The sequence below is a fragment of the Amblyraja radiata genome, chromosome 13 (genome assembly GCF_010909765.2).
Source record: "Amblyraja radiata isolate CabotCenter1 chromosome 13, sAmbRad1.1.pri, whole genome shotgun sequence".
NCBI classification, from domain to species: Eukaryota; Metazoa; Chordata; class Chondrichthyes; order Rajiformes; family Rajidae; genus Amblyraja; species Amblyraja radiata.
The window spans coordinates 33,720,665-33,733,353 of record NC_045968.1 but is presented as its reverse complement, the minus strand read 5'-3'; the positions used below and the strand labels follow the sequence as shown (position 1 = coordinate 33,733,353).

The window sequence follows — 12,689 nt, the reverse complement described above, 5'->3', positions numbered from 1 at the left end:
AGACATCTGGATTTAAAAGGCAGAAGTGAGACTTTTATTCTTCAGAACTTCTAAGCTTGGGAGTGTTTTCTAAAGTTTACAAGGCAAAGGTTGAAATGACAGCTGGTAACAAGGCAGGAACATCCAGTCTTGCAGCACACCCTGCAGCTGAAGATGATTTTGTGAGGGTGCTGGGAGGGAGTGCAGTTGCCAAGGCAGCATCAAAAAAATGGGTGCAGCTCAAAGCCAACAAAGCAAAAAATGAGAATGTGGGAATGATGATCTGCTCCCTCTCGATGATGGGGAAGAAACTGGTTGTCAGGGGCCAGATGCTCTTGCTGTTGCTGTACAGTACTGGTGCAACTCATTCCCCACTTCTCTGTTGAAGTAGTCACACACTTGGCTTGCAGATCCAAAATGAATCTCATCTGCAGAGATGCTCTGAGAAGGGGTGAGAAAAATGTAGCCAGCATGGCCCCTACCCTAATGACCCAGGAATTCTCTGGAGGCCTACAGGAAAAGGAGAATGTGGATCTCGAGTCAGACATTCAAACATTAGGGGCAGCACAGCGGTAGAGTTGCTGCTTTACAGCTCTGGGTTTGAAACAGACTACGGGTGCTGCGCATACGGAGTTTGTATGTTCTCCCTGTGACCGGCATGGGTTTTCTCTGTTGCTTCAATTTCCTCCCACATTCCAAAACGTGCAGGTTGTAGGTTAATTGGCTTCTGTTAAATTGTCCCTCGTGTGTAGGATAGAACTAGTGCACGGGTGATCGCTGGTCGGTGTGGACTCGGTGGGCTGAAGAGCCTGTTTCTATGCTGTATCTCTAAACTAAACATTCCATGAGCACCCTGTGATCTCATGCAAAGCCTTGTCACCAGAAGTTTCAAACAAGCACCAGGACCCAAGTTGGCTGATGGTGAAAAAGGCTCCTCTTGTAAGGTCCTTCATACACAGCGTCGTCACACGCTGTCCTCGAGACAGTTGCGCAGGGGATGAGACCGTTATACATCTCCTTTGGGATTGTTATTTTGTCTAGAGAGTCTGGAAAGGGAAACATGGTGTTTATGGAACTATCCTGAGCAGGACTCTGCCCCATGATATGTTCATAGGTTTGCATCCCGAGACAAACAATGACTGCTGCTAGACGATCAGCAAGGCGATTGAGTTGCTTCTAGTTTCTCTGAACATGCTATCTTCTGATGCCAGCTGACCACAACCAACTGTGGCAGACTGGCACATTTATGCTCTCTGCTCAGAAATGCTCTGAAGCTGGGTACAGGCCAGTTAGGGCTCCAAAGAGAGTGGCCACAGGAAGAGGACCTTCCACCTTTATACAATGAGCATTTGGAACCGTGTAAAACCCTTTTGGATTTGTCGGTCATGGAATGTTTGTGAAGAAAAAGTTGACGTGTTGCTGATAGGAACAAATAGAAAAAGATGTCGTACACTTAAAATAGTGACCTGGACACACCATAAATACTTGCAATTTATTTTAAAATAAAGAATATTTTCCACAATAAAACCTGCAGACACAGTTTTAAACCTATCAGTAGGAAAGACCCCAGAATGTTTGCAAAGATCAGTATCACACAGAAGCGTCATTGGTGGCAATGATGGGTTTTCTTTGGAACATTTACTGGATTATCAATGCTCCAATCTTCCAGTAAGCCACATGACTATGGTGAGTAATTTTTCCTGTTTACTTCAAAGTTTCTCAGCCAGGGCAGGACAGGTTTGATCAGGTAGGTTTTTGGAATGGAGGTAGCTTCCCTCGCCCAGACTCGCGCTGTGGGCGATAGACACAGGCAAGTTACAACACAAACGGACGCGTTGGTAGGCTCTCCGGCGCCTCTGGTCTTGCCTCTCTTGCATAGCTTGCAAGTAGTGTCATGTCCTGCAAAGTCTGAAATCTGTTTCATGTGTCAGGCAGATAGAGCCTTTCTTTCAAACTATAAAAAACACACACACCTGCCTGGTGTCTGGAAAAAAACAACACCGGTTCACAGAGGTAAGGGGAAAGGGCAAAAATGATCACTTTGACTGAAGCAGTACTTAAATATAGCTGAGAATCAGCAACCAAAGGGAAAGAATTTTGAATAAATAATGCTATTCTTTTATTTATTCAAAACTCTTGCCCTTCGGTTACAGTTTTTTCAGCTATATTTAACATTTAAGTGCCGCTTCAGTCAAAGTGATCATTTTTGCTTCAGGTAAAACAAGGGATATTAAATTGGATGCAAGATATGTTTACCACATAACTTAGGGCACAGGGATGCCAATGCCACACGGTACCCAGTACCTATCTCATGTCCATGGTGTTATAGTGTGGTTTCTGAAGTTAGGACTCTGCACTGGATGTGTGAGCTGACAAACTGATGTGAGGAGTCAGGGGTCCTGACCCGGAACAATGTATGCTCATTTCCCTCCACAGATGCTGCCTGACCTGGTGAGCTCCTCCAGCAGTTTGGGTTTTTTTGCTCAAGATTCCAGCATTCGTAGTCTCTTGTGTCTCCATTTAAGGGGGAGTTAGATGTGGCCCTTGTGGCTAAAGGGATCAGGGGGTATGGAGAAAAGGCAGGTACAGGATACCGAGTTGGATGATCAGGCTCAAAGGGCCGAAGGGCCTACTCCTGCACCTATTTTCTACGTTTCTATGTTTCAGTGTAACCACATAGGGTTTAAAGTACAATTGGAGGGAGAGCCCATAATCTGGAAAGAATGGTGATGAGCGATACCCAAAGAACATCCCTGGGCATTGTTGCTGATGCCTAAAAGTTGGAAACCTCAGTCTGGAGGGGCACAAAGGAAAATATTACAGGGGTGAAGGAACAGCAGGAAAATGGGATGCGAGTAGGTGGTTCCTGCTTGCATGACAAACAAAGATTCTATCTGTTAATTACATTTCTCGAAGCAAGTGGACCTGTCTTTTAATGGGAGCACCACGTTTCAGAAGAATTACGGAACACAATCCAATGGAGCGTTTCTCTGCTCGGTTAAAGCCCTCTCTTCCATCTAAAGAATCTACATGAAGCGCTGCCTCAAGAAGGCAGCATTTATCATCAAGGATCCTCACTATCTGGGTCATGCTCTCTTTTCGCTGCTACCTTCAGGCAGGAGGTACAGAAGCCCGAAGTCCCACACCACCAGGTTCAGAAACAGCTACTTTCCGACAACCAACCGTCAGGTTCTTGAACCCAGCCTGCACAGCCCTAACCCAAGGGAACACTACAGACCACCTCTTGCACTATCTAGACTCGTTTTCTAATTGCATTTAGCATTACTGATTTGTTTTTGCATCTTTTTATCTTCACTGTCTGTCTTGTATAAGTTATGGATAATTTATGTTTTGTGTGTAAAACTGTTGGTAACAAGATTTTCATTGCACATGTACTTTACTGTACGTGCATATTGTGACAAATACTTGGATCTAACATTTGCTCTGGCATCGTGTTCCATCAACTCACCAACCTGTGTGTGAAATGTGTTTCCCAGAGGTCCCCTTCAAATAATAAACTAAACTCCATCTGCCATTCTCAGTTCATTGGCCCAGTTGATCAGATCCTTTTGTAACCAGAGATAACCTTGTGTACTACCACCATAGCAATATTTTTTGTTTCATTCGCAAATTTACTAAGTATGAATTATTTGGGCCGAAGGGCCCGTTTCCATGCTGTATACAGTGTGACAACTTGATCAGTATGGATAAAGTGGGCCAAAGGAAGCCCCCGTTTCATGCTGTGGAGCGATACTGTAAATGTGTCGCATTTGATTTTCAACCTTTTCTGATTTCCATTTCAGAGGTTTTTCCTCAGTGTACAGGCATTCCAAAACATTGTGAAATCTATAGAATCCCAGGTACTGTGCCTGATGTTCAGAAGTACTTGATGTGAAAAACAAGTCATAACAGGTCTTGGCACAGAAACAAGTTTGTGCCTCGTCACATGTTGAATGGGCTGGTAGCAGATGTTCTGTGCATGCTGCATCTTGCTTTAGCTCAAGTATTTGAATGAAAACTATAAAGTCTGGACTCAAATATGGTGTCCTGGGGAGAGAGGGTTAGCCACTCACAAACAGCAAGACAGAATAGTCTAAAGCAGAATCATTCCTGGGCATCCCAGTTTAGAATCAATGGAGAACAAAGAGCCAAGCTATTTCCTACAGGGTTATGAAGGTCCAAAACCCCAGCTCATAGAACCAGCTGCACTGATTCCGAAAGTGTTCTCATCAATTCACAACCAATGTGACAGCAGTAAACCAGAGTACTGTCTGCCACGCAACGACTGATATACTATTGGCACACAGAGAACAGACTCAAAATTAAATTCTTCGGTACTTTGTCCATTTGTGATGTCTCTGTCATATGTTATGTTATCCCAAAGCATTTTTAATTGAAACAATACACAATTCCTTTAGACCATAAACACGGTACACTCCAAATAAATCCAAGTATATTATAAATTTGAGTTCGCTGTTTAGTAAGAGCCAAGACAAATGCAGACATAAGACCAGCCCATGGTCCGTTTCCATGCTGTACAGCTCTATGACTCTAATCCCACAGACTCATGGTTGTGAGTCAGGAAGTTTATTTTATTCCCTCTTCTCAATCCTTTAAGCTTTTCTATCCTTGAATCCTCAGACACTGGAAACATTCTACCTCTAAGTGGAGAAGGAAACAGATTTCTTCAAATGCTGATCATTCGGATGGAAGTCCAGTGATCAATCCCATTCACTCTAGTTTACTTGACATCAATGCTAACTTGCTAAGGATTTCCAGTATCTCTAATTTTGTAATCACATCACATTACAGCAATTCCAATGATGCTGCAAAAGACTTGAGCTTTCCATTCACTTTTATCTTTCCATCGGCATTTCATGTCATTTCATTGTATTTATGAAATGCTCAACTACGTCCACTGATTCAGCATCACTCATTGTTATATCCACAAACCATCTGTCTTTTTCAATGCCTTTTCCCTAAAGAACGTGAGCACCAGAATTTAACTGAAAACATGGTTCTGAAAAAGGGTCCCAATCCGAAACATCACCTATCCAGAGATGCCGCCAGACCTGCTGAGTTACTCCAGCATTTTGTGGCTATCTTTGGTTTAAACCAACGCCTGCTGTTCCTTTTTATTACATTTGATCTGGTTCTGTTTGATATTGCTGTTTCTCATGTGGTTTGACAGCTCACCGGTTCTGATGAATAAAAATTATTTTTGCTTGAGCAGAATTACGGTAGTTGCAAAAATGGTGAAACTATTGTCAATTGCTTTCACCACACAAGAGGATCAGCAACCTGTTGTGGGTCATTTCTTCTCATCTCCACAGGGTGCTGTGTTTGCAGCATTTTACCCTGGAATCAAGGAAGCCCAGCAGCGTTAAAAATCAAAGTATTTCTGAACAACTGCACTGTTCTGACAAAGGGTTTGTGACCGGAAACATTTACTGTTTCTCTTTCCATAGATGCTGCCTGACCTGCTGAATGTTTTCAGCACTTTCCGTTTGAACTCGCTGGCCTGATAATGTTGTGCTTATTACACAAGGTCCAACTGAGTTTATAATGTATAGTCACCGTTTCAACATCTGGCTCTAATTACCTATTTAAAAAATATACGCCATAATAAAAATCATTATATTTTAAAATGTCTATTTTAAAGTAATGAAAATGTCCATGTTCCTGTCTGTGAGCGCCCTTAAATGTCATCTGGACACCAAGGACACAGCTTAACTGATGCCCGATGGTAACCAATGCCAGGAATGGTTCTAGGCACATTAGAGAGACTACAAGTTGTGGCCTTGCCAGTAACAACCATACATCTTGTAAACACATAAACAGGCATTGCAAATGCCTTTGCTGTGCTACTGACTGTGAATCTGGACCATAATATCATCAGGGATTACATTATTCCGAATGCTTACTGACCAGTTAGCTCATGATCACATTAAGACAGTGATTGCATAGGGGAAGGTACAAATGGCCTGTCTGATACCACTGGTTATATGACAAACCAGGCAGGCCAAAGATGAATCAATTAAAAAGCTTTTCCCAAAGCGAGGTCGTAATACTCAAAACAAATAAACATTTTGAGTATTGATCCTTTTTATTCTCTCTCCAAAGCAGGAATTTCCTTCCTATTCATATTAGCAAAATGCTTCGGCTTTGGAAACTGCCACTCCTTTTCCCTCTTCTACTGTAAGAAAACACCATTATCCCATGTAACTCTGTTACCATTCCACTCACACATGGCTGGAGGTAACCTCAAAGCTCCAAGTATGGTATAACAAGATTATGAGTAAACCTATCATTGCTTCTTTGTTCTCTCTTCAATATTTCCAAGTTATAAATTTCAGCTGGAATCGGTTGTTGCGAACATGGAATCTCATTGCACTCTGGTGGATATGACAATGCACTGATCTGAATCTTGCATTGACACTTGTAAAACAAGTAAACACTTGGTTCTGTCTCTCCATACTTATAAGCTTATTCTATTGATTAATCCCAGCCCCTGTTCCTACCTTCCAAAATGTATCATCTTAAAATAATAAACACAATTTTTCCTTTTTTGCCCATTTCACAAACTTGACCAAACCTTCAAGGCAGATGTATTTTTTAATATTAGAAACCAAAGCTTACCCACTGACTTGGATGCTATTAAAGCTGTCATATATATGGTGAACATCAAATTCAGTGCATGTACCAGGAAATTGTTGGTTGAGATAACTTACTGTCCATGTGGCAGACTTGGCTGTGCTGGACTGCTGGAATGACACATCAAACCCGTGTGGGCCTGGGTAATCTGTGTTTGATGGGATGGCTGGTGATGGTGAGAGAGCCTCGAAGGTGGAGCTGGGCTGAGCATATGGCGAGGGTGCTGTGATGCTGGGAGTGTGGTCGTTGTTGTAGGGGCTGGTGGAGGATGATCCGTTCGGTATCTGTTGCTCCATACTGTTGAGGAGCCCCAAGTTCGTGAACTGAGGCTGCAGGGGATAAAGAGAAAGAGAGAGAACTTGGCATTAGTAATATTCACATCAGCACATCCTGTGTTTAATGACTAATCAGGATATCCACAACAATATTTTTTGGAAACTGAATTTATATATTTTTTTTACAGTGCATAAAGAGCATCAGCCAAATAAATCACAATCTAACCACCTAAGATACGGTATTCAAAATTCAAACATTTCATTCACCAACGCACAAGTTATTATGAAGCAATTAAAAGCACTATTATGAAGCATCTTAGCAGAAATAATCGCTTGCTCTAACAAGAGTTAAACAGCTCCACTGATCAAACCTTCCATTCTGCAGTTTACAATGCTGAAAATGTTTGCTCTGTTTTCTGATGAAAGATTACTCCTACTGAGGCAAAGCAGGCAGATGGGGCAGAATGGAATTGTTGCTCAGATGTTTCTGTTTCAAATGCATGGTTCAAAATCCAAAGCCATTTGGTCAACTAGCCTGAACCTTAGTACCAATCAACTTTGATGAATGGTCAGCAACTGTAATCGCCTTCTCAGATGCTGATTGACTGCTGAGCATTCCCTGCAAGTTTAAAGCTGTCTTTTATTCATATCATAGGCAAATGGATTACTAGCAGGCAGATAAGGCAGATTGTCTTGGCATCATATTTGGCGCAGACAATGTGGGCTGAAGGGCCTGTTCTTGTGGTGTACTGTTCTGTTGTATATTCCATGCAATTTATGGGCATACAAGGAAAATTTGGCATCTGGAGATTTCTACACTGAAATGCATTCATCACTTTTGCCCACCACACCTCACAAGCAGATAAACTGCGACGTAATCATGGTCGATAGGCACCTATTAAAGTACAATGACACATAAATACTTCAGCAAAATGTTTGACATATTAAGCAGTTTCTGCGTGGAGCAGCTGTGATTTGTGCCAGCCTTTCCTTTGACACCTATCAATAACAGCTTATATCAAAAACATTTTTCCTTACTTCCCCAGAGTTTTATCACTCTGTTTAATACAAAATTGTTTCATTGTGTTGCTTCCCTCAGCTCTCCTATGTGAAGAAACAACAACTGGTTCAATTTAACTAGTCAGGCAATGAAATGATTCTCTGTGATGTCTAATAAAGGACTAGGATAAAACCTCCCGAGGTAAGAAAATTTGCCTTCATGCATTATTGTAGATTATACAGTTCCTCACATAGCATTGGTATAGAAGGATCAGTGCAGTTAATCAGCAAGAACAATGATACCAATAAACAGACATCTAACTTCAACCCTTACAACCCAATGGTGCAAATAATACCTTTGTACCATGCACCTGCCTTCAGAGAACAAAACCAGAACCTATGGCTCCTCAGACAATCCGGCTCCTTTACTGCATTAACGGGATATTTGATTTAGTAAATATTTTACAGCTAAAGAATGTATCCGTTTACAAAATGGAGAAATAACAAAATCTCCAGGTTTTTCCAGTATCTGCACTTCTTTCTTAAACAAATCTCCAGGTAATGCTCCCTGCACAAATGTGATGTGTAGTACTACTATATAAAACAGCAGCAAGCATACTACAGGCTCAGTCATCCACCTCGATCCAAGTCGACAGTAACCATCTAAAAAAACTCGGGACCCTCCCTGCAACAGTAGTCTTTGACTAAAGACGTCAAACGTCTCTTTATACAAGAGATCATCGTCTGGTAAATGTAAATTCTCAAATTACAGCTGCAATAATAGTCATCGACTCTTCATGCCTTAAGTGAGCCAGAGCCTTACAGCAGATGTACCTCAGCACCCAACAAGCTGCTTATTGTATGTTAAACTAGAAGGTGACTCTTCTGGGAAATAACCTACAGAATATGGATACAAACTGAACTATTGAGGTGACTTGATTAATCAACTTAATGGATATTAGCAAGGTTATCCAATTGCATTTTAGATATAGAAACAAGGAACTGCAGATGCTGGTTTATTATAAAGAATGACACAAAGTGCTGGAATAACTCAGTGGGTCAGGCAGCATCTCTGGGGGAAAAGGATGGGTGATGTTACGGGTCGAGACCCTTCTTCAGACTGCCTGACCCGTGGAGTTACTCCAGCGCTTTGTGCCTATACCATTTTAAATATCACTGGGACTGCATACATCTATTCATAGGCTTAGTATAGCAAATATATTACTAGTGAATACTATACTAGTATAGCAAAATGCCAATTGCACCATTATGTCTACTGTAGCCAAAGGAGATCACTTTCAGTTCTTGATCCATAGCTTCATAGGTTATGACTCTTCAAGCATTCATCAAGTACCATCTGATTACGTGGGTTTGAGCACCCACACTTTTTGGATGCAACATAAATTGTCCGGACTCCCCTTTAATCCTTCCACTAATTCCTTCTAATCCATCCATTAATCTACCTAAGCCCTCCAGACACTGACATCACCACTAAAGAAACAGGATCCCACCTATCCAAGCCCCCATTACCAACATAGCTCAATTACATTTCCCCTTGGAATCTTCTACTGGAGCAAACAACCTTATCTCGGTCTCAATCCTCACACTGCGCTTCACCTGCCCTTACAGCGTCCTCGTCACACTGGCCTGCACCCTTCCTAGAGCGGTGGTGGTGCTGAGCAAAACATTTGTGCTCAGTAAAGTGGTTGATGTCTGAGCCTGGAGCATAACCATGCAAACACTCACAGCATCACACACATTAGCTCAATTACATCACTGCACCAATCTATCCTGTTTTTTTATTTTGCTTCTCAATTCTGATTCATCAATCTTCTGATACTTTACACAAATGACTAAGTCAGACAATGAAAAACCTAGCCCCACCCCCTTACGCACCTTCCACCCGTCAGTTGAAAGATGCTGTCCAGCCGGTGGTGAATACTGAATGTCAAAGAAAAAGAACAGAATTTAAAATTATTTCAAACAGTGCAACCATTATTTCTGACTGCGTGTATGTTGAAAATACAACCTCAGCATGGAAAATAATCTAAAACACTGTTTAACATGGTCTATCATTGTCCAAGACTCTGCTCCCCACAATTTATTCTCACCATGCCCTGCCCACCCATTATCAACTCTGTCCTTGCTAACACTAACTCGAGTTTTCCCACCAACATAACGACTCTTATCCTCAAGAAGGCACGGCCATTTTCTCAGTATATAACCACCACGTAGAGCAGAGATTTCCAAGTTTGAAAATATAATTTAACTTTTATTCAAGTGAATGTGTCACTGGCTGTGGGTAGTCAGGAGCTGCAGAAATGTATTCCATCTGCGAGCCGATAGCCTGACCTATTACACACGACACAATTACCATCCAGGAACAAACACCAAGAATGCCAGCAAGGTGGAAAACTACCAAAGTCTCAATAAATCGTAGAGGTGAAATTAGAACAACTGAGCTTGACATTAAAATTGTATTTAACCAAATGTAATGTTCGTGTGTTAATGAGATTAATGAGCATCAAAGGGAAATCATTCCACTGGCTACAGTCACACTGCACGTCGAGGAAGACAAATGTGATTGTTGGGGCCAAACTGTCTTAGCCAGGACACTGTCACAATGTTCCTCGGCTACTTGGTGCAGCATTCTCGGCCCACATTTTCAGCAGCTTTAAAAATGACCTTTTCACCATCACAGTCAGAAGTGGGAGGTTCGCTGATAATTTCAGGGTTCAGTTCTCTCTGAAACTCCTCAGGTAATGAAACAATCCCCCAGAAAGACCTGAACAGCAGACAAATGTTGATAATATGTTGAACCGATGGATGTCTCTTGGGAATCTGTAAGGCCATGTGCACTATCAGAGAAACTACTTTAAAAAAAATTCCTTAAATAGAATTTTGCAGCAAGGTGGCATCTCGCAAGATCACCATAAAAAAGATGCAATGAAATATTTCAGAATAATGTTTACACTGATACAAGATGACTTTCATTTAACTACCACCTTTCACAAACTAGGAATCTTGTAAATGCTTTATATTGAAGTACTTTTGACGTTTAGTTAATGATTTAAAAGCAGTGAACACAGCAACTAATTTGCTAACAGATAAATAATGTTTTGTGGTGTTGGTCAAGGGAAATTGTCCAGGACACCGAGGAAAAACTTCAGTATTTCAAAATATTCTTCTGGGATTATTCACATCTAGCCAGGTGAGCAGACAGAGCCTCTGTTTAATATCTTTTCTGAAAAATGACCAGACAGTGCTGCACCTCTTTAACATTGTCCACGTGAATGGTTTTGCCCACGACCCTGGTGTTCATCACTCCATGACTCTTGCCCAGTTTTAAACAAACAACCTTTCTATTATTTCTTCCATTCCAAATTTGTCATGTGGTCCAAATTTTGCAATTTAACATGATTTAGGTATCGTATCAATGGTTAAAATTCTGAGTTTTGATTAGTCAAGTGTAAGATAGAACCAAGGCACAAGAGACTGCAAATACGGGACTCTTGAGCAAAACGAAAATGCTGGAGGAACTCAGCAGGTCAGGCAGCATCTGTGGAAGGAAACGGCAGAGGATGTCTCGTGTCGGGACCCTTCTTTAGACTGATCGTTTTTGTGGTGAAAGCTAAAAAATTGAGGTGGGGGTGGGGAAAGGCCCCAAATGGGACTAGCTTCAATGAGCCATCTTGCTCAGCACGGATGAATTGAGTTGAAGGGCTGCATAACTCTGAGTCTCATAAGAATGCTCAGTAAGCAGACAGGGTAACAAATCTTCAAATGCTACACCACTTTGGAAATTAATCAATTATTTGTACCACTAACAAAACAATGTCTGAGGGGGGTTCATGTTAATATCTTCAAAAATCAGATTACTGCAGCTACTGGAAATCAAAAAACAGAATGCTGGAAACATCGGCAGCACAGGCAGCACGAGTGGAGAGAGACACAGAGGTAACATTTCAGGACAGTCACCTTTTATCAGATGGAAGATGAAGACCATCAACCTGATAAATTAACTGTTTCACACTCATTTGTATTTCTAACATTTTCTTTTTTTAATTATCAAAATAAAATTTGACGTTGAGCCCAATAAATTGACAGTGCAGTAGTACAGATAACTAAAGATTTGATCAAGTACTAAAATGTATTCAAAGGAGATAGGAAGGGTAAGAGATTTAGATACCTCTTGTGTGGATGGCAAAAACCTAGCAAAAAAATCTGGTTGAAACAATGGTAAAAAAAATTAAAACCTTGCTTTTTTTAATGCAGTCATTGCAGTCCATATCTCCCCCATACGGGTCCTGTCCCTAGAAACTATAGCTGGACATGACACAGTTATTCTGCATTGTTCCATAACATTGCTTCTTTTACTAATCCCCAATCAAACTGCGGTAAATCTCAGTGAGGCACTGCACACATTTAACACCACCATACTCATTCCAATGCACACATTCCTCAGATGGCTGCTGTCTCCCACTCACTCTCCAAACACCTATTAATCTGTCTACACCCATCATAACGTTGAGTGCCTGTGCAGCTGTCGCTCTTGCATTACCTCAGCAGGTGGTGAACTTTCAGGTAAGAGACGCACACCTAAAATGATCATGTGCCTTGGAAACACCACTCACAAAGTCCAGAAAGAGCCATTGCATTGACTGTTCCTGCTGAAGGTTAAGGGTATGTTTTGGAACGGGAGGGGGAACTGAACATATTCTTCATTAAACCGTGGCTAATCTTTTCAGAGCCACGTGCTGTGTGACACCTAAACAATTAATG

At 41.5% G+C, this 12,689-nt stretch overlaps 1 protein-coding gene across 5 annotated transcripts in view; it reads right to left on the bottom strand.

The window, feature by feature from the left end:
* Nucleotides 1-12,689, bottom strand: part of tp63 (tumor protein p63) — a 109,293-nt gene that overhangs the window by 38,938 nt on the left and 57,666 nt on the right. For 4 of the 5 annotated variants that reach the window (XM_033031688.1, XM_033031690.1, XM_033031692.1 and 1 more), the window contains 2 exons: nucleotides 9,804-9,848; nucleotides 6,711-6,962 (listed from right to left, as the gene is read on the bottom strand). In XM_033031688.1, coding sequence (XP_032887579.1) covers nucleotides 6,711-6,962; nucleotides 9,804-9,848 — 297 coding nt within the window. The remainder of the gene's footprint in view (nucleotides 1-6,710; nucleotides 6,963-9,803; nucleotides 9,849-12,689) is intronic. The other variant, XM_033031691.1, reaches the window with a different exon arrangement.